The 23,741-nt window shown below is 35.2% G+C and overlaps 1 protein-coding gene across 1 annotated transcript in view; it reads left to right on the forward strand.

Moving 5' to 3' along the window:
- Positions 1-23,741, forward strand: part of LOC144438707 (serine/threonine-protein kinase Nek1-like) — a 54,662-nt gene that overhangs the window by 23,903 nt on the left and 7,018 nt on the right. The window contains exons 20-34 of the mRNA XM_078127853.1: positions 1,434-1,492; positions 1,716-1,750; positions 4,164-4,215; positions 5,208-5,289; positions 6,109-6,297; positions 7,221-7,424; positions 10,330-10,635; positions 11,349-11,675; positions 12,458-12,512; positions 13,473-13,542; positions 18,362-18,596; positions 19,364-19,450; positions 19,759-19,992; positions 20,698-20,828; positions 22,255-22,387. Coding sequence (XP_077983979.1) covers positions 1,434-1,492; positions 1,716-1,750; positions 4,164-4,215; positions 5,208-5,289; positions 6,109-6,297; positions 7,221-7,424; positions 10,330-10,635; positions 11,349-11,675; positions 12,458-12,512; positions 13,473-13,542; positions 18,362-18,596; positions 19,364-19,450; positions 19,759-19,992; positions 20,698-20,828; positions 22,255-22,387 — 2,199 coding nt within the window. The remainder of the gene's footprint in view (positions 1-1,433; positions 1,493-1,715; positions 1,751-4,163; positions 4,216-5,207; positions 5,290-6,108; positions 6,298-7,220; positions 7,425-10,329; positions 10,636-11,348; positions 11,676-12,457; positions 12,513-13,472; positions 13,543-18,361; positions 18,597-19,363; positions 19,451-19,758; positions 19,993-20,697; positions 20,829-22,254; positions 22,388-23,741) is intronic.

Below are 23,741 nucleotides of genomic sequence, written 5' to 3' on the forward strand. Positions count from 1 at the left end.
GTTTGAGAATATAGATAAACCTGTATAGATTTCTATACAATATTGACAGTGTTTGACTAAAGTTTGAGAATATAGATAAAACCCGTATAGATTCCTGTACAATATTGACAGTGTTTGACTAAAGTTTGAGAATATAATTAAACCCGTATAGATTTGTGTACAATATTGACAGTGTTTGACTAAAGTTTGAGAATATAGATAAACCTGTATAGATTTCTATACAATATTGACAGTGTTTGACTAAAGTTTGAGAATATTGATAAACCTGTATAGATTCCTGTACAATATTGACAGTGTTTGACTAAAGTTTGAGAATATAGATAAACCTGTATAGATTCCTGTACAATATTGACAGTGTTTGACTATAGTTTGAGAATATAGATAAAACCTGTATAGATTCCTATAAAATATTGACAGTGTTTGACTAAAGTTTGAGAATATAGATAAAACCTTTGTACAATATTGACAGTGTTTGACTAAAGTTTGAGAATATAGATAAACCTGTATAGATTCCTGTACAATATTGACAGTGTTTGACTAAAGTTTGAGAATATAATTAAACCCGTATAGATTTCTATACAATATTGACAGTGTTTGACTAAAGTTTGAGAATATAGATAAACCTGTATAGATTCCTGTACAACATTGACAGTGTTTGACTAAAGTTTGAGAATATAGATAAACCTGTATAGATTTCTATACAATATTGACAGTGTTTGACTAAAGTTTGAGAACATAGATAAAACCCGTATAGATTCCTGTACAATATTGACAGTGTTTGACTAAAGTTTGAGAATATAATTAAACCCGTATAGATTTGTGTACAATATTGACAGTGTTTGACTAAAGTTTGAGAATATAGATAAACCTGTATAGATTCCTATACAATATTGACAGTGTTTGACTAAAGTTTGAGAATATAGATAAACCTGTATAGATTCCTGTACAATATTGACAGTGTTTGACTATAGTTTGAGAATATAGATAAAACCTGTATAGATTCCTATAAAATATTGACAGTGTTTGACTAAAGTTTGAGAATATAGATAAAACCCGTATAGATTTGTGTACAATATTGACAGTGTTTGACTAAAGTTTGAGAATATAGATAAAACCCGTATAGATTTGTGTACAATATTGACAGTGTTTGACTAAAGTTTGAGAATATAGATAAAACCCGTATAGATTTGTGTACAATATTGACAGTGTTTGACTAAAGTTTGAGAATATAGATAAAACCTGTTTAGATTCCTATACAATATTGACAGTGTTTGACTAAAGTTTGAGATAAAACCTGTACAATATACCAAACTATTGATGGAGAACCTGTAAAATATGTGTACCTTGGTCACTCACCCACATACATGTAGTATTTCTAAATAGACTGACTTTTTACGCTTTATGACATTAGCTTCTTTTCTACCATTTTGTAGTAGTGGGACTTACAGAAGTTTTTCAACAAGTTGGTATACAACCAGAAGGTGCTTTTGAGGTAAGTGTCTTCAAATTGTTCACCAGTGAAGATATCCCAAGTAGTAATCAAATGGAGGTAACGTAGAAATGAAATAACTGTTCTTGTGTTGGAAATGGTTAGATTCATTTTCACTTGAAAGTTTTTATTTAATTCTGCAAATATATTAAAATAATATTATGACTGCAAGATGAAATGATAGATTGTAAAGTGAATGATATTGAAATAATGATTTATTTTACAGCAACCAGCTGAAGAACCAAAACAAGTGGGATCCAAGTAAGCACTAAGAATTTAGCTTTGATCTATCTCTTTGAAAATAAACACTTTTATTTCCTTGTCACTTGCTATGATAATGTTAGTATGAAGTAATCAATGTTGAAGTCTTCAGAACTTGTAATATAAAGGCTGTCTGTAATTGTATGTCTGTGTGTCTGCCTGCCTATCTGTCTGTGTGTGTGTGTGTGTCTGTCTGTCTGCCTGTCTGTCTGTCTGTCTGTCCGCCTGCCTCTCTGTCTCTCTGTCTCTCTGTCTCTGTGTGTTGTTCGTAGCATTACAACTTCTATAAATTTGTATTCTAACTTTTTGAAACACAAAATATGAGATAGCAATTCTAGAGTAATAACATTACTATGTCTGTTTTGAGTGATGTATCACCAACCTTACCATCTGTAATAACATTCCCATGTCTGTTTTGAGTGATGTATCACCAACCTTACCATCTGTAATAACATTTCTATGTCTGTTTTGAGTGATGTATCACCAACCTTACCATCTGTAATAGCATTTCTATGTCTGTTTTGAGTGATGTATCACCAACCTTACCATCTGTAATAACATTACCATGTCTGTTTTGAGTGATGTATCACCAACCTTACCATCTGTAATAACATTACCATGTCTGTTTTGAGTGATGTATCACCAACCTTACCATCTGTAATAACATTTCTATGTCTGTTTTGAGTGATGTATCACCAACCTTACCATCTGTAATAACATTACCATGTCTGTTTTGAGTGATGTATCACCAACCTTACCATCTGTAATAACATTTCTATGTCTGTTTTGAGTGATGTATCACCAACCTTACCATCTGTAATAACATTTCTATGTCTGTTTTGAGTGATGTATCACCAACCTTACCATGTCTGTTTTGAGTGATGTATCACCAACCTTACCATGTCTGTTTTGAGTGATGTATCACCAACCTTACCATGTCTGTTTTGAGTGATGTATCACCAACCTTACCATGTCAGTTTTGAGTGATGTATCACCAACCTTACCATGTCTGTTTTGAGTGATGTATCACCAACCTTACCATGTCTGTTTTGAGTGATGTATCACCAACCTTACCATCTGTATTAACATTACCATGTCTGTTTTGAGTGATGTATCACCAACCTTACCATCTGTAATAGCATTTCCATGTCTGTTTTGAGTGATGTATCACCAACCTTACCATCTGTAATAGCATTCCCATGTCTGTTTTGAGTGATGTATGACCAACCTTACCATCTGTAATAACATTTCTATGTCTGTTTTGAGTGATGTATCACCAACCTTACCATCTGTAATAGCATTCCCATGTCTGTTTTGAGTGATGTATCACCAACCTTACCATCTGTAATAACATTACCATGTCTGTTTTGAGTGATGTATCACCAACCTTACCATCTGTAATAACATTTCTATGTCTGTTTTGAGTGATGTATCACCAACCTTACCATCTGTAATAACATTCCCATGTCTGTTTTGAGTGATGTATCACCAACCTTACCATCTGTAATAGCATTTCCATGTCTGTTTTGAGTGATGTATCACCAACCTTACCATCTGTAATAGCATTTCCATGTCTGTTTTGAGTGATGTATCACCAACCTTACCATCTGTAATAACATTTCTATGTCTGTTTTGAGTGATGTATGACCAACCTTACCATCTGTAATAACATTTCTATGTCTGTTTTGAGTGATGTATCACCAACCTTACCATCTGTAATAACATTTCTATGTCTGTTTTGAGTGATGTATCACCAACCTTACCATCTGTAATAACATTTCTATGTCTGTTTTGAGTGATGTATCACCAACCTTACCATCTGTAATAACATTACCATGTCTGTTTTGAGTGATGTATCACCAACCTTACCATCTGTAATAACATTTCTATGTCTGTTTTGAGTGATATATCACCAACCTTACCATCTGTAATAACATTACCATGTCTGTTTTGAGTGATGTATCACCAACCTTACCATCTGTAATAACATTTCTATGTCTGTTTTGAGTGATGTATCACCAACCTTACCATCTGTAATAACATTACTATGTCTGTTTTGAGTGATGTATCACCAACCTTACCATGTGTAATAACATTCCCATGTCTGTTTTGAGTGATGTATCACCAACCTTACCATCTGTAATAACATTACTATGTCTGTTTTGAGTGATGTATCACCAACCTTACCATGTGTAATAACATTTCTATGTCTGTTTTGAGTGATGTATCACCAACCTTACCATCTGTAATAACATTTCTATGTCTGTTTTGAGTGATGTATCACCAACCTTACCATCTGTAATAACATTTCTATGTCTGTTTTGAGTGATGTATCACCAACCTTACCATCTGTATTGATATTAATATCCTCAACTAAAAATCCATGGTAACATAATTACTTTAATTTTTGCAGATCACCTCTGCAACAGAAGAAAGATAAGATTTTGAAAAAACTCAATGATAAAGTAAGTACTTTGATCAGCACTGAATGTGTTGAAAGTATACTCTCTTTTGTACATCATGATATTTCAAAGTAAACCATGTAGTTAAATGAAGTTATGTACCAATTACAAAGTAAACCATGTAGTTAAATGAAGTTATGTACCAATTACAAAGTAAACCATATAGTTAAATGAAGTTATGTACCAATTACAAAGTAAAACATGTAGTTAAATGAAGTTATGTACCAATTACAAAGTAAACTGTATAGTTAAATGAAGTTATGTACCAATTACAAAGTAAACCATGTAGTTAAATGAAGTTATGTACCAATTACAAAGTAAAACATGTAGTTAAATGAAGTTATGTACCAATTACAAAGTAAACTGTATAGTTAAATGAAGTTATGTACCAATTACAAAGTAAACCATGTAGTTAAATGAAGTTATGTACCAATTACAAAGTACCAGTTACTAATTACAAAGTAAACTGTACAGTTAAATAAGTTATCATGTACCAATTACAAAGTAAACCATGTATATTTATCTGGCTTCATTATGGTAATAGTTAGTCCCTGCCGGACAAAGTCCGGACAGGGACTTATAGATTGGGTTCTGTCTGTCCGTCCATCCGTCCGTCTGTCCGTCCGTTGTTTGCGAATTTTCCCTGTCCAAAGCCATAACTCACTGAGACATGCTTGAACAGATCTCATTCAAAGTTGGTATTAGCACAGTGTTCTATGACATACATGTGCATATCCATTTTCGTCGTGATACAATCCGATATGGCTGCCTGGCAGCCATTTTGTTGGCACAGTTTTCATGTCCAAAGCCATAACTCAGACATGCTTGAACAGAGTAGTGATATCAAAAACAACCATATGAGGCCAAACAACACAACATTAACCAGGTTTGAAAATGACAACATAAACTGCTAGTTCCTTAAAACCCAATCATAGCGAGGACTACATGTATGTCATTTTCAATGACTTGTTTATTATTTGTTTGGTTAATTTCAGCCTGCAGATCGTAGAAAATGGGTTCCTGGAGCAAATCCATTTGAAAACATGCCTTTAGAGGAGACTGCCTCAGTCATGGAAGGTAAGAGTGTGTGTGTGTGTGTGTGTGTGTGTGTGTGTGTGTGTGTGTGTGTGTGTGTGTGTGTGTGTGTGTGTGTGTGTGTGTCTGTCTGTCTGTCTGTCTGTCTGTCTGTCTGTCTGTCTGTCTGTCTGTCTGTCTGTGTCTGCCTGTCTTTGTGTCTGTGTCTGTGTCTTTCTACATGTCTGTCTGTCTGTCTGTCCATATGTATATGTGTTCATGTACAGTATGTATGTATATATGTATGTATGTATGTACATGTATGTATGTATGTATGTATGTATGTATGTATGTATGTACATATGTACATATTATGTATGTACTTATGTATGCATGTATGTATGTATGTATGTATGTATGTATGTATGTATGTATGTATGTATGTATGTATGTGTGTGTGTGTGTGTGTGTGTGTGTGTGTGTGTGTGAATGCATGTATGTATGTGTGGTGTTTGCATGCATGCATGCATGTGTGTGTCTGTTTATCCATATGGGTATCTACATATGTGCGTGTATATTTGTCTGTTTACATTTGTATGTGTGAATGAATGTATTCTGATATGTGTGTACACATCTAGATTTTTGTAAATTTTGTATATAGGGCACAATTTATTTGTCAAGTTCATAAGTATGAAAATAGTCTCCACTTCAGTTGCTATTTTATACTCCCATTAAATTTATGTATTTTTTACAAATATTAAATATGTGATAGAAATAATGTTGTATGTCTTCATTACAATGATAATATAGAGAAAGTTATAATATAAACAGTTTAAATTAATGTGATTGATAATGATGTACCATCTTATTCCTTGACTACAGCCACTGGTGCTGGTGACATGGTTGTCAAGAATCCAGACCTTAAACCATCAGCTGGTGGTGGTGTTGGTGGTGGTGAAGTTGGTGATGATGCTCACAGAAAGAGATGGAATGCCCCCAGTGCTACAATCCTCAATGCTTTGCAGAAAGCTGCTATTTCAGAAACTATGATAATATCTAAGGATGACACTGGTATGAAATACTTAAGAGTGAACTCAATACATTGTCTATTATATACCCTAGGAAAACTCAAGTGGCCATATCTACAAAATAATATAATTTAATTGTAAATAAACAGCCATATTTTCTTGTAATGAAATGTAAGTCTATCAACACAATATAGAGTTTGAATTGGTATCAATGAGACAAATCTAGCCTTGTTTTCTTTGACTACAGAACACGTACATGTCCATATCCTGAAAGGAATGTTTCAGTGTAGAATTCTTTAGGAAAAATGTGTCACTCCAAAAAGGATTGTTAGTCTTGGCTAGATATCATATTCCGTATGGCATGATTATATCCATGGCAACTGAAAAACTTAAAGTTGAACCTTGTGTGTTAATTTCCAGTGGAATACTGCCCTTTTCATGTTACTGTTCCTCTGTTTCATACAAGCATGTAGAAACCAGTATGAAACTGTACTTTTCACGTTACTGTTCCTCTGTTTGATACAAGCACATAGAACCCAATATGAAAGTGTACTTTTCACGTTACTGTTCCTCTGTTTGATACAAGCACATAGAACCCAATATGTAAGTGTACTTTTCACGTTACTGTTCCTCTGTTTGATACAAGCACATAGAAACCATTATAAAACTGTACTTTTAAATAGCTAGATTGAATGAATGAATACAGTTTCTTGCAACATTTTATCGAAATGAAATAAATCATGTAAATGTGCCCCCATGCAGACAGCAAAAAGCAGACAACACATCGGCACAGGTGTGCCCCTGTCTAGTTGCAGTATGTTTACATGGTTTATTTCATTTAGACAAAATGTAGCAATAAATTGCAATCTTGTTATCTGAATGATTGGTTTCTGTATGGTTGTATCAAACAGAACCAGTCAACCCTAATAATAAACAAGTGATAATTTGTATTGTCTTTTACCTCAGATTCTGGTAAGCAGGTAAAAGATACTAAACCAGTACCTGGTAAGACAGAGGTAATATCACCAACTAAAGCTGCTGCTATTGGTGAGACTATAACAATAGATAAAACACCTAAACTTGCTCCAAGTACTCCAATTGGTAAAACTATCACTATAGAGAAATCACCAAAACCTGAACTGCCTATCAAACCAGCACCTATTACAGAAGGTAGGGATAACATGTCTTTATCACTCTAAGGTCATGGATGATTTGTTGTTGAATATTTATATATGAATTTACATACAATGTAAAGACTTGGATGATTGGTTGTTGAATATTTAGATACAAATTTACATACTATGTAACTTGTGAGAGTTTGGATGATTGGTTGTTGAATATTTAGATATATTTAGACACTATAAAGACTTGAATTAGTGGACATCACATAAAGACTTGAATGAGTGGACATCACATAACGACTTGAATTAGTGGACATCACATAAAGACTTGAATGAGTGGACATCACATGAAGACTTGAATGAGTGGACATCACTTAAAGACTTGAATGAGTGGACATCACTTAAAGACTTGAATGAGTGGACATCACATAAAGACTTGAATGAGTGGACATCACATGAAGACTTGAATGAGTGGACATCACATGAAGACTTGAATGAGTGGACATCACTTAAAGACTTGAATGAGTGGACATCACTTGAAGACTTGAATGAGTGGACATCACATGAAGACTTGAATGAGTGGACATCACATGAAGACTTGAATGAGTGGACATCACATAAAGACTTGAATGAGTGGACATCACATAAATACTTGAATGAGTGGACATCACATAAAGACTTGAATGAGTGGACATCACATGAAGACTTGAATGAGTGGACATCACATGAAGACTTGAATGAGTGGACATCACATGAAGACTTGAATGAGTGGACATCACTTAAAGACTTGAATGAGTGGACATCACATAAAAACTTGAATGAGTGGACATCACATAAAGACTTGAATGAGTGGACATCACTTGAAGACTTGAATGAGTGGACATCACATGAAGACTTGAATGAGTGGACATCACTTGAATGAGTGGACATCACATAAAGACTTGAATGAGAGGACATCACATGAAGACTTGAATGAGTGGACATCACATAAATACTTGAATGAGTGGACATCACATGAAGACTTGAATGAGTGGACATCACATAAAGACTTGAATGAGTGGACATCACATGAAGACTTGAATGAGTGGACATCACATAAAGACTTGAATGAGTGGACATCACATGAAGACTTGAATGAGTGGACATCACATAAATACTTGAATGAGTGGACATCACATGAAGACTTGAATGAGTGGACATCACATAAAGACTTGAATGAGTGGACATCACATGAAGACTTGAATGAGTGGACATCACATAAAGACTTGAATGAGTGGACATCACATAAATACTTGAATGAGTGGACATCACATGAAGACTTGAATGAGTGGACATCACATGAAGACTTGAATGAGTGGACATCACATGAAGACTTGAATGAGTGGACATCACATGAAGACTTGAATGAGTGGACATCACATAAATACTTGAATGAGTGGACATCACATAAATACTTGAATGAGTGGACATCACATAAAGACTTGAATGAGTGGACATCACATAAATACTTGAATGAGTGGACATCACATAAATACTTGAATGAGTGGACATCACATAAAGACTTGAATGAGTGGACATCACATGAAGACTTGAATGAGTGGACATCACATAAAGACTTGAATGAGTGGACATCACATAAAGACTTGAATGAGTGGACATCACATAAAGACTTGAATGAGTGGACATCACATAAATACTTGAATGAGTGGACATCACATGAAGACTTGAATGAGTGGACATCACATAAAGACTTGAATGAGTGGACATCACATAAAGACTTGAATGAGTGGACATCACATGAAGACTTGAATGAGTGGACATCACATAAAGACTTGAATGAGTGGACATCACATGAAGACTTGAATGAGTGGACATCACATGAAGACTTGAATGAGTGGACATCACATAAAGACTTGAATGAGTGGACATCACATAAAGACTTGAATGAGTGGACATCACATAAAGACTTGAATGAGTGGACATCACATAAATACTTGAATGAGTGGACATCACATAAATACTTGAATGAGTGGACATCACATGAAGACTTGAATGAGTGGACATCACATAAAGACTTGAATGAGTGGACATCACATAAAGACTTGAATGAGTGGACATCACATAAAGACTTGAATGAGTGGACATCACATAAAGACTTGAATGAGTGGACATCACATAAAGACTTGAATGAGTGGACATCACATGAAGACTTGAATGAGTGGACATCACATAAAGACTTGAATGAGTGGACATCACATAAAGACTTGAATGAGTGGACATCACATGAAGACTTGAATGAGTGGACATCACATGAAGACTTGAATGAGTGGACATCACATAAAGACTTGAATGAGTGGACATCACATGAAGACTTGAATGAGTGGACATCACATGAAGACTTGAATGAGTGGACATCACATAAAGACTTGAATGAGTGGACATCACATAAAGACTTGAATGAGTGGACATCACATGAAGACTTGAATGAGTGGACATCACATAAAGACTTGAATGAGTGGACATCACATGAAGACTTGAATGAGTGGACATCACATGAAGACTTGAATGAGTGGACATCACATGAAGACTTGAATGAGTGGACATCACTTGAAGACTTGAATGAGTGGACATCACATAAAGACTTGAATGAGTGGACATCACATGAAGACTTGAATGAGTGGACATCACATAAATACTTGAATGAGTGGACATCACATATGTTATATTTTAATGTGCTAAATGTAGTGATATATATTATATATTAATTCAATGGTGTTGAATCATTGGATTTCTCAGTAGGTATTATACACTAGATTGTCCTTTGTACTTGTTTTCATGGTTAGGTAACACAAGGTGGCATGGCTTTTTAAAGGATGATTAAGTGTTCAGAATTAGAAATGAAATTATAATAATGTTAAAACATCTCTGTCTGTGGTTCTGTATATGTTATCCAGATGACATTGGTGAAGTAGAGGAAACTGTTGATGTCCCGGATGACAAGTCAAAGAAAGGTGATAATGCCCCCACAGTCAAAGATGCATGGGGTGGTGCAGCCAAGACAGATGGAGTGACATCACCTGACAAGAAAATGACACCAGAAGAAGACAAAACAACACAAGAAAATGAAACTGCTAAGAAGAAAGAAGACACTCAAAAGGAGGACAAGGAGGAAGCAGAAACTCCAGTGGAAGAGAAAAAAGAAAATGGCGAACAAACAGCCAAAGAGAAGAACCGAAAAAATGAGGATGAAAAAGATGCATGTAAGTATAGATTTGTACTACGAGAGATCAAATGATGATCTCTATATCACTTTGTTAATATTGGTCTTATAAAGAATGGAAACAAAAACTCACAGCAGTGTAGAATGGAATTCTGTATGAGTCTTTTGTGAGGTACCAATCTCAATAACATTTTGTTAGTATCAGATAATTGAAAGAATAAGGATGAACAATATATATATATAAGTAACCACAATTTTAAAATACTTGGTAATTCTGACTTTAATTTGAAAGGGATTGATCTCAATAATTCATTTGTCACTATTGGTATTTGAAAGAATATGGACAATAAACTCACAGCACAAATTAAAATGCTGCATGCTTTTATGTTGTAATGGGTGCTGATCTAGTATATCATTTCCTGTACATGTATATGTTGTATAACATTCTGGTATTACTCAAATTATTGTTACAATTATTGTGTGTAACTATGTGCTATTGAAAGTCTTCATTTCTTGTCATCTCAATGTCTGATATGTCCATGTTTGTTTGTGATATCTCGTTGTTATCTGAGCATCTGATATATCTATCTTTGTTTGTAACATCTTTTTGTTTAAAACTTCAATCAATCCTTTCATTCTGCTTCGTATGGATTTTTATTCTGCTAATAATTTTCTGTTAAGGTTTTTTGCTGGAATGTCTTCTTTCTCTTTCTTTTCATGCTTTGTGCTAAGTGCTTGTTTTGCTTCTTGTAGGTATAGAGAATGAACCTCCTTTGGAAACACCTCAAATATATAGTAAGATAGGGAGCCCTCCAAAAGACACCCCTGAATCAGAACCTGATCTGGAAAGTAGACCAGTTAAAGGTTCCCCCAAGACACCACCAAATACCCCTGATCGGGCAAGCTCAGATGAAGAACCCCCTAAGCTGAGCCCGGTCAATCTTGTAGGGCATGCAAATAAGACAGAAAGTCCTGGTGAAAAGGGGCTAATTCGTCCTAGCAGTGGTTCACCAGAAAGGAATATAGATAAAAATGATAGTGTAGATGAAGAAAAAGAACAAGTCCAAGAAGAACTAAAAGGCATGTTATGATATGATAGTAGAATCATTGACTACTAACGATACTAGCAGTGTTTGATTTGTAGTAGTAGTAGTTGATTTTATAGTATTTACCCAATATTACTGATCTATCCATTTATTAAACCTATGATAGATACCATGTCCTTCCCAGCCTCCCTTGCTGTGTCAATGTCAGCATATATACTGACCAACTTACTAATTTACATAACCTTATGATACCTCATCCTTCCCAGCCTCCCTTGCTGTGTCACTGTATATATACTGACCAACTTACTAATTTACATAACCTAGTAAGCTGTCAATAACAGGTTGAAATAAGGTGGAGTGATATATCTCCTTTAATCTAATTTAAAATGTAATTGTTTCAATGGGAAATTAGGTTGGACTTTATTCATCGATTGTAAATAAATAGATAAAATATTAAATAAATATGGACATTTGAAAAGTCTCAAATTAGTTGCTGTACTTCAAACTTAGAAATATCCTAGTAGTAGACATTCAATAAGTTATCAATTTTCAAACTCATACTTGACTGGTGAAGTTTAATGTGGCTAACAGATGTGTTTCCTACAAATCAAAATCCCCAAATGTGTTGCCTTTCCCAAATACAAATGTACAATACAAGTTTGATGATGTAATTAACTACCAATATGCTTCATTTTATGTGTCAAAATAAATACATACTCCAAGAATATTGTCTTGCTAAATACAGTAATAATTTGACATTATAACTAAAGTAAACTAATAATAAAGTGAGTGAATTTATGTCTTTACTATCTACAGCTTTGATGGATAAAGTAGAACTTGACAGTGATGAGGATAAAGAGGACCCTACTTTGTAAGTTGACACAGACCTCTTATGTGTATAGTCTCTTTGCATTACTTCATGAAACACATGTTGTACAATGTCCAGTGAATGATTGCTAGTACAATTCAAAGAAATCATATCAGTTTCAAAACCATTGGGCTGACAAACAAGTAGCTGAAAATAGGTGTATCTGTAACATTGAATGATATGGCTGTTACAGCAGTATGTCAAGTTTACATTGAATGATATGGCTGTTACAGCAGTATGTCAAGTTTACATTGAATGATATGGCTGTTACAGCAGTATGTCAAGTTTACATTGAATGATATGGCTGTTACAGCAGTATGTCAAGTTTACATTGAATGATATGGCTGTTACAGCAGTATGTCAAGTTTACATTGAATGATATGGCTGTTACAGCAATATGTCAAGTTTACATTGAATGATATGGCTGTTACAGCAATATGTCAAGTTTACATTGAATGATATGGCTGTTACGGCAATATGTCAAGTTTACATTGAATGATATGGCTGTTACAGCAGTATGTCAAGTTTACTTTGACCACATTTTGTCATGATTCCAATTGACAGGTGGTTTGATAATGAATTACAAAAAATAGATCAATAGGTATCTCTCAGATGAACATGTATCTCTAGCTCTCAGATGAACATGCATCTCTAGCTCTCAGATGAACATGTTAGATGAACATGTATCACTCAGATGCAATCTATTTAAGGAAAACTCTTACAGCTGTTCATTCATGGCAATTTATCCACAGGTGGTTACAGTTAGTTTATTATCAGTGTCCCATTTAAACCAATGCTAGGTTTTATGTCTACATTATTGACAATGTCTGAAATGTTCACAATTGGCAGGAAAAAACAATGTTGGCTGGACATATCAAAACCTTGTTTACATTTGTATATCATGTATCTATATATATACAATTGATACAGGCAACTATAGGTTTGTCTTTACTTTCCCTGCAGTAGCAAGACAGGTAATAACAGTGGTGTTGTCAAGGGATTACAGACTGGATTCTTTGATGCTGATGTCAGGGTAAGTTAGATAAATCAATTCATATTGACACTGTTTTGTTGTTCTTGATTGTTTGGGGGGGAGGTCAGGGGTCAGTTGGCAGTCACACATTGATATGGATGAAGTCATGTATTAAAATTGACAAATTCATATTCATTCCTATGTTTATTTATTTACTTTGTTGTTGTGTTTGTTTGTTTTTTGTTGTTTGCTGGTTTTTTGCGGGATGGGTTTGGGTTTGAGTGGTTAATTGGCATTCAGTTGTTAGTACATTGATGCTGATACTCTGTCAAGTAAATCAATTCATATTAATACTGTTGGGATGTCTTTTTGCAATGAATTTATTCATGGTTTGTAAAAACTTTTGTTATTTTATGACTTCACCAACTATGGATTGTAATAGGTTGTATTGTCTTGTAACTTCAATGCAATGTTTACATTACATGGCAGTTAGCTAGGATTCTCACCATAGATTATGAAGGTGATATGAAGTATACAGTACATGACAGTTAGCTAGGATTCTCACCATAGATTATGATGGTGATATGAAGTATACAGTACATGACAGTTAGCTAGGATTCTCACCATAGATTATGATGGTGATATGAAGTATACAGTACACGACAGTTAGCTAGGATTCTCACCATAGATTATGATGGTGATATGAAGTATACAGTACACGACAGTTAGCTAGGATTCTCACCATAGATTATGATGGTGATATGAAGTATACAGTACACGACAGTTAGCTAGGATTCTCACCATAGATTATGATGGTGATATGAAGTATACAGTACACGACAGTTAGCTAGGATTCTCACCATAGATTATGATGGTGATATGAAGTATACAGTACATGACAGTTAGCTAGGATTCTCACCATAGATTATGATGGTGATATGAAGTATACAGTACATGACAGTTAGCTAGGATTCTCACCATAGATTATGATGGTGATATGAAGTATACAGTACACGACAGTTAGCTAGGATTCTCACCATAGATTATGATGGTGATATGAAGTATACAGTACATGACAGTTAGCTAGGATTCTCACCATAGATTATGATGGTGATATGAAGTATACAGTACACGACAGTTAGCTAGGATTCTCACCATAGATAATGATGGTGATATGAAGTATACAGTACATGACAGTTAGCTAGGATTCTCACCATAGATTATGAAGGTGATATGAAGTATACAGTACACGACAGTTAGCTAGGATTCTCACCATAGATTATGATGGTGATATGAAGTATACAGTACATGACAGTTAGCTAGGATTCTCACCATAGATTATGATGGTGATATGAAGTATACAGTACACGACAGTTAGCTAGGATTCTCACCATAGATTATGATGGTGATATGAAGTATACAGTACACGACAGTTAGCTAGGATTCTCACCATAGATTATGATGGTGATATGAAGTATACAGTACACGACAGTTAGCTAGGATTCTCACCATAGATTATGATGGTGATATGAAGTATACAGTACATGACAGTTAGCTAGGATTCTCACCATAGATTATGATGGTGATATGAAGTATACAGTACATGACAGTTAGCTAGGATTCTCACCATAGATTATGATGGTGATATGAAGTATACAGTACATGACAGTTAGCTAGGATTCTCACCATAGATAATGATGGTGATATGAAGTATACAGTACATGACAGTTAGCTAGGATTCTCACCATAGATTATGATGGTGATATGAAGTATACAGTACACGACAGTTAGCTAGGATTCTCACCATAGATTATGATGGTGATATGAAGTATACAGTACACGACAGTTAGCTAGGATTCTCACCATAGATTATGATGGTGATATGAAGTATACAGTACATGACAGTTAGGATTCTCACCATAGATTATGATGGTGATATGAAGTATACAGTACATGACAGTTAGCTAGGATTCTCACCATAGATTATGATGGTGATATGAAGTATACAGTACATGACAGTTAGCTAGGATTCTCACCATAGATTATGATGGTGATATGAAGTATACAGTACATGACAGTTAGCTAGGATTCTCACCATAGATTATGATGGTGATATGAAGTATACAGTACATGACAGTTAGCTAGGATTCTCACCATAGATTATGATGGTGATATGAAGTATACAGTACACGACAGTTAGCTAGGATTCTCACCATAGATTATGATGGTGATATGAAGTATACAGTACATGACAGTTAGCTAGGATTCTCACCATAGATTATGATGGTGATATGAAGTATACAGTACACGACAGTTAGCTAGGATTCTCACCATAGATTATGATGGTGATATGAAGTATACAGTACACGACAGTTAGCTAGGATTCTCACCATAGATTATGATGGTGATATGAAGTATACAGTACATGACAGTTAGCTAGGATTCTCACCATAGATAATGATGGTGATATGAAGTATACAGTACACGACAGTTAGCTAGGATTCTCACCATAGATAATGATGGTGATATGAAGTATACAGTACATGACAGTTAGCTAGGATTCTCACCATAGATTATGATGGTGATATGAAGTATACAGTACACGACAGTTAGCTAGGATTCTCACCATAGATTATGATGGTGATATGAAGTATACAGTACATGACAGTTAGCTAGGATTCTCACCATAGATTATGATGGTGATATGAAGTATACAGTACACAACAGTTAGCTAGGATTCTCACCATAGATTATGATGGTGATATGAAGTATACAGTACATGACAGTTAGCTAGGATTCTCACCATAGATTATGATGGTGATATGAAGTATACAGTACACGACAGTTAGCTAGGATTCTCACCATAGATAATGATGGTGATATGAAGTATACAGTACATGACAGTTAGCTAGGATTCTCACCATAGATTATGATGGTGATATGAAGTATACAGTACACGACAGTTAGCTAGGATTCTCACCATAGATTATGAAGGTGATATGAAGTATACAGTACATGACAGTTAGCTAGGATTCTCACCATAGATTATGATGGTGATATGAAGTATACAGTACATGACAGTTAGCTAGGATTCTCACCATAGATTATGATGGTGATATGAAGTATACAGTACATGACAGTTAGCTAGGATTCTCACCATAGATTATGATGGTGATATGAAGTATACAGTACATGACAGTTAGCTAGGATTCTCACCATAGATTATGATGGTGATATGAAGTATACAGTACATGACAGTTAGCTAGGATTCTCACCATAGATTATGATGGTGATATGAAGTATACAGTACATGACAGTTAGCTAGGATTCTCACCATAGATTATGATGGTGATATGAAGTATACAGTACATGACAGTTAGCTAGGATTCTCACCATAGATTATGATGGTGATATGAAGTATACAGTACATGACAGTTAGCTAGGATTCTCACCATAGATTATGATGGTGATATGAAGTATACAGTACACGACAGTTAGCTAGGATTCTCACCATAGATTATGATGGTGATATGAAGTATACAGTACACGACAGTTAGCTAGGATTCTCACCATAGATTATGATGGTGATATGAAGTATACAGTACACGACAGTTAGCTAGGATTCTCACCATAGATTATGATGGTGATATGAAGTATACAGTACACGACAGTTAGCTAGGATTCTCACCATAGATTATGATGGTGATATGAAGTATACAGTACATGACAGTTAGCTAGGATTCTCACCATAGATTATGATGGTGATATGAAGTATACAGTACATGACAGTTAGCTAGGATTCTCACCATAGATTATGATGGTGATATGAAGTATACAGTACATGACAGTTAGCTAGGATTCTCACCATAGATTATGATGGTGATATGAAGTATACAGTACATGGCAGTTAGCTAGGATTCTCACCATAGATTATGATGGTGATATGAAGTATACAGTACATGACAGTTAGCTAGGATTCTCACCATAGATTATGATGGTGATATGAAGTATACAGTACATGACAGTTAGCTAGGATTCTCACCATAGATTATGATGGTGATATGAAGTATACAGTACATGACAGTTAGCTAGGATTCTCACCATAGATTATGATGGTGATGTGAAGTATACAGTACACAACAGTTAGCTAGGATTCTCACCATAGATTATGATGGTGATATGAAGTATACAGTACATGACAGTTAGCTAGGATTCTCACCATAGATTATGATGGTGATATGAAGTATACAGTACATGACAGTTAGCTAGGATTCTCACCATAGATTATGATGGTGATATGAAGTATACAGTACACGACAGTTAGCTAGGATTCTCACCATAGATTATGATGGTGATATGAAGTATACAGTACATGACAGTTAGCTAGGATTCTCACCATAGATTATGATGGTGATATGAAGTATACAGTACATGACAGTTAGCTAGGATTCTCACCATAGATTATGATGGTGATATGAAGTATACAGTACATGACAGTTAGCTAGGATTCTCACCATAGATTATAAAAACCAATAAGAAACTACACATTCTACACTTCAAAGATACCAAGATTGAATGAATACAGTTTTCTTTCAACATTTTGTCAATAAATGAAATAAACTAAAGTGCCACCATACAGACATCAAATGCAGATATCAAAACATTGGTACCCACATGTCTGCATCTTGTTGTAGTACATTTCAATGGTTTATTTAATAATAGACAAAATGTAGCATGAAATTGCAGTCTTTCTACCTTAAAGTGTAGAATATGCAGCTTCTTATTGGTTTCTGTGTTGTAGCAGACAGAGGCAGTGAACGGAAACTTGAAACGGGTTCTATATACACCAATCACATTGACTTCCTTTATTCATTCACAGTTACTTAGAACGTGTTCAGAGCCAGACCTAAGCAAACTGTTCAAAACCAATCTAGCTCTCAATCCTTTCTTTGAAGCGGAGAGAATGTCATTGGATGTCAATCTTGTAGATATTGAGGATGGAGATGATGACAGTAATGATAAGGAGGAGGAGGAAGAGGACCAGGAAAATGGTAGAAGTGAAGAAGAAGAAGATGATGATGATGATGATGATGATGATGATGATGATGATGATGGTGATGAGAGGTGTGTAATCATTTGGCTCCTCTTTTTTTTTAGAACTTTGTTCATTTGTATATTGTAAATATATGGTCCTCTTTACATGTTTGTTTGTTTGTATTTGTTTGTTTTTGTTTGTTTTTTGCCAAAATACAGAGGGACATATCTTCTGACTGGTAGGTTTCTTTTATTTCCATTGTGGTTTGCATCCATAATATTGCCTTTAGCCCTCAGTTTTCCTCATAAGATTTCTAAATGCAAAGCTTCTTTTGAAAGTGGCTTCAAAGTGGGTAATTGGAAGATTACAGGGTATATGCTCCTGAAAACACCTAGAGAAAGTTCTGGAATTTCAAAGGACTCCTGGAAAGGTATTCGAAAAATGCAGTCAACTCCCTGAAAATGAATCAGTGAAATTGTTGATGTTACAAAGTGTTGTAAAGTGTTGATGAGATTGGTGAGCAATATGAATGTAGGGTGCCAAAACTAAATTTTGTTTCTGATCAGAAATTTACATGATTTCTGAAAGACTTTCCCCCAAGTGAGTCCTGACATCATACAAATAAGACACAGGCATTCGATGTGGGGTTCAGAATTTTAGATTGGTCAGAGCTTGCATACACTTTTGTATTGATCATGCATGACGTGACTCATCATATTTGTCAAAGGGAATATGTGTTTAAGACAAATACTGAACTTTAAATTTGAATTTGATGATAGCAAAACAATATGTTTGTGAGTGACATTTCATGTGAATATACATTTTATGTTTGCAGTGATGATGAAGATGATGATGACGATGATGAAGATGATGATGATGATGATGATGATATGGCCAGTATTAGGCAATCCTACAGGAACATATTAGATGATGGTGAGCCATAGTTATGCTAACTTGGTTTGACTTCAAAAACAACTCTATCAATTGTATATTTTCTGGTCAAAGTATGACGACAAGTGTATCATAGCTTAGAAATTTTAGAAAAATTAGTACCGTTAATAGATCAATCACTAAAAACAGTTTTGGCATACAGTGAATCACTCGCTATCATTGTTACAGGCTGTATAAATAAAACGGTAAACATAAAATGTTTCTATTCACAGAGTCAAGAGATAGTTTAGAATGATTCCAAATCTTGAATAAATAAAGAAAAAAGTGTTGTTTTTTTCTGTACATCTTAGATGAGGATGACGCTGAAGTTGATTCACCTGCCAGAACAGTCATTGCAAGATCTAGCAGTGAAACATCACAGGAAGATAAAACTTTGACACGATCAGACAGTGCTCAAAGTACAGATAAAGAAAGTACCATGGACAGTAGAAAAGATGGAACCATGGATAGTGATGGCTTGTCACCAGAAGATGGTGCTATTGGACCAGATCCTGAAGTAGTGGCCAACTGGGACTCTGGTTCAGGTAATTAGTCAGACTTATGGATTGGGTTCCGTCCGTCTGTCCGTCCGTCCGTCCGTCCGTCCGTCCGAAGCCGTTTCTTGGAAATGCCTGGACCGATTTTTTTCAAACTTGGTACAGGGGAAACATACTATGGCATACATATGCACGTCAATTTGTTTTATGATACGATCCAATATGGCCACCTAGCAGTCATTTTGTTTGCGAATTATCCCTGTCCAAAGCCATAACTCAGACATGCGTGAACAGATCTCATTCAAAGTTGCTATTAGGACAGTGTTAAATGACATATATGTGCATATCCATTTTCGTCGTGTTACAATCCGATATGGCTGCCTGGCAGCCATTTTGTTGGTGCAGTTTTCATGTCCAAAGCCATAACTCAGACATGCTTGAACATACTTGACCCCCACCCCCCCACCCCGTACCTGATCCTTTATTGTTGAATGGTTTATTCCATACTATCTGTGAATACCTGAATTCTAGACCTTAAAATTACCTGTTTAAGTTTAAGGTCTAGAATTCAGGTATTCACAGATAGGAGAAATTCTGATAAAATTTGCAATAACCATAATATTTTAGGGTGTGTCATCAGTATGTCAATCTGAGCCATGCTATGGCTTTTCAGTTTTGTTGCTGTATTTATATCATATGACATACATCTGTATGTATGCATGTAAACTGAGAAACCTTTCTTTTATTCTGTAGGAGAGAGTGATGATGAAGCACACAGTGATGATGATGCAGAGAGTGTTTTCAGTCGACTTGAAGAATCCAGAGTACAACTAGAACAAGAACTTGGATGTGATCAGTTTATGCAAGCTTACAAATCAATACAGGTCAGTTTTATTTAAACTTGGATGTGATCAGTTTGTTACTAGTCACCTTCATTTTATCAACATAGTCTGTACTGTAATATCCATAACTATAATGTTACTAGTCACCTTCATTTCATCAACATAGTCTGTACTGTAATATCCATAACTATAATGTTACTAGTCACCTTCATTTTATCAACATAGTCTGTACTGTAATATCCATAACTATAATGTTACTTGTCACCTTCATTTTATCAACATAGTCTGTACTGTAATATCCATATCTATAATGTTACTAGTCACCTTCATTTTATCAACATAGTCTGTACTGTAATATCCATAACTATAATGTTACTAGTCACCTTCATTTTATCAACATAGTCTGTACTGTAATATCCATAACTATAATGTTACTAGTCACCTTCATTTTATCAACATAGTCTGTACTGTAATATCCATAACTATAATGTTACGAGTCACCTTCATTTTATCAACATAGTCTGTACTGTAATATCCATATCTATAATGTTACTAGTCACCTTCATTTTATCAACATAGTCTGTACTGTAATATCCATAACTATAATGTTACTAGTCACCTTCATTTTATCAACATAGTCTGTACTGTAATATCCATAACTATAATGTTACTAGTCACCTTCATTTTATCAACATAGTCTGTACTGTAATATCCATATCTATAATGTTACTTGTCACCTTCATTTTATCAACATAGTCTGTACTGTAATATCCATAACTATAATGTTACTAGTCACCTTCATTTTATCAACATAGTCTGTACTGTAATATCCATATATATAATTTACTAGTCACCTTCATTTCATCAACATAGTCTGTACTATAATATCCATAACTATAATGTTACTAGTCACCTTCATTTCATCAACATAGTCTGTACTATAATATCCATATCTATAATGTTACTAGTCACCTTCATTTTATCAACATAGTCTGTACTGTAATATCCATATCTATAATTTACTAGTCACCTTCATTTTATCAACATAGTCTGTACTGTAATATCCATATCTATAATGTTACTAGTCACCTTCATTGTACTGTGTTGTTACTGTTCTCATGTTGAAGGATTTAATGGCCTCATAAAGAAGCCTTCATTTGGTATAAAATAATGACCCATGATACTGTCAAATTAGACTGTTAATAGTGTTAGAATATTGTATTTGGATGGTGTATCACTAGTAGTGTATAGTTTTATAGCAATACACAGTGTAAGTACTTTACTTGGCCATTGTGGACCAGGATTGTACTTTAGAGGGAGCACTGACAGTTATTTAAGTACAATTTTAGAACCAAGTGACTGTACATGTAATCAATATAAATAAAACTTAGTTCTATTTCCAGTATTATTGGGTTTTTTTATCATTATCTCTATGGTTATTTCAAAGTCATATTTTTGTCATATTCAGGCCATCCATGAAGATGAAGATGAAAATATGGAAGATGGCATCAAAGTTATCACTGGTATCCTAGGAGACGAGAAGCAACATCTTTATCCTAAAATATTACAGCTAGTTATGGCAGATGGAGCTTTTACTGAAGGTAAATTCAGCAAAGATGGAAGTGACAGTGACTGACAAGTGTATCAAGTATTACTGATATTGTCACATTTCTGTTTATGATGTCAGGCGTAGTCTTTAGAATAGGCAAAATAGGACGATATTGTAAGAAAATAGTTATTATTAAGATCATCGTTTGAATTGAAAAGTTGTGGTTTGTACCAAAATTATAGTTTGGATACTAGTATACAAGTATATTTTGAACACAGTGCTGAACTAAAAGGACTCTAGTATATTTAGAATTATGGTTTCCATTATTAAACTGACAGTGAGACTTAGTGTACTCAAGACATTGTCCTGGCAATGATAGGGTATGCAGTGAGACTTAGTGTACTCAAGACATCGTCCTGGCAATGATAGGGTATGCAGTGAGACTTAGTGTACTCAAGACATTGTCCTGGCAATGATAGGGTGTGCAGTGAGACTTAGTGTACTCAAGACATTGTCCTGGCAATGATAGGGTATGCAGTGAGACTTAGTGTACTCAAGACATCGTTCTGGCAATGATAGGGTGTGCAGTGAGACTTAGTGTACTCAAGACATTGTCCTGGCAATGATAGGGTGTGCAGTGAGACTTAGTGTACTCAAGACATTGTCCTGGCAATGATAGGGTGTGCAGTGAGACTTAGTGTACTCAAGACATTGTCCTGGCAATGATAGGGTGTGCAGTGAGACTTAGTGTACTCAAGACATTGTCCTGGCAATGATAGGGTGTGCAGTGAGACTTAGTGTACTCAAGACATTGTCCTGGCAATGATAGGGTGTGCAGTGAGACTTAGTGTACTCAAGACATTGTCCTGGCAATGATAGGGTGTGCAGTGAGACTTAGTGTACTCAAGACATTGTCCTGGCAATGATAGGGTATGCAGTGAGACTTAGTTTACTCAAGACATTGTCCTGGCAATGATAGGGTGTGCAGTGAGACTTAGTGTACTCAAGACATTGTCCTGGCAATGATAGGGTATGCAGTGAGACTTAGTTTACTCAAGACATTGTCCTGGCAATGATAGGGTGTGCAGTGAGACTTAGTGTACTCAAGACATTGTCCTGGCAATGATAGGGTGTGCAGTGAGACTTAGTGTACTCAAGACATTGTCCTGGCAATGATAGGGTGTGCAGTGAGACTTAGTGTACTCAAGACATTGTCCTGGCAATGATAGGGTGTGCAGTGAGACTTAGTGTACTCAAGACATTGTCCTGGCAATGATAGGGTGTGCAGTGAGACTTAGTGTACTCAAGACATTGTCCTGGCAATGATAGGGTGTGCAGTGAGACTTAGTGTACTCAAGACATTGTCCTGGCAATGATAGGGTGTGCAGTGAGACTTAGTGTACTCA

Source organism: Glandiceps talaboti, chromosome 8 (assembly GCF_964340395.1).
Source record: "Glandiceps talaboti chromosome 8, keGlaTala1.1, whole genome shotgun sequence".
In the NCBI taxonomy this organism is placed as follows: domain Eukaryota; kingdom Metazoa; phylum Hemichordata; class Enteropneusta; family Spengelidae; genus Glandiceps; species Glandiceps talaboti.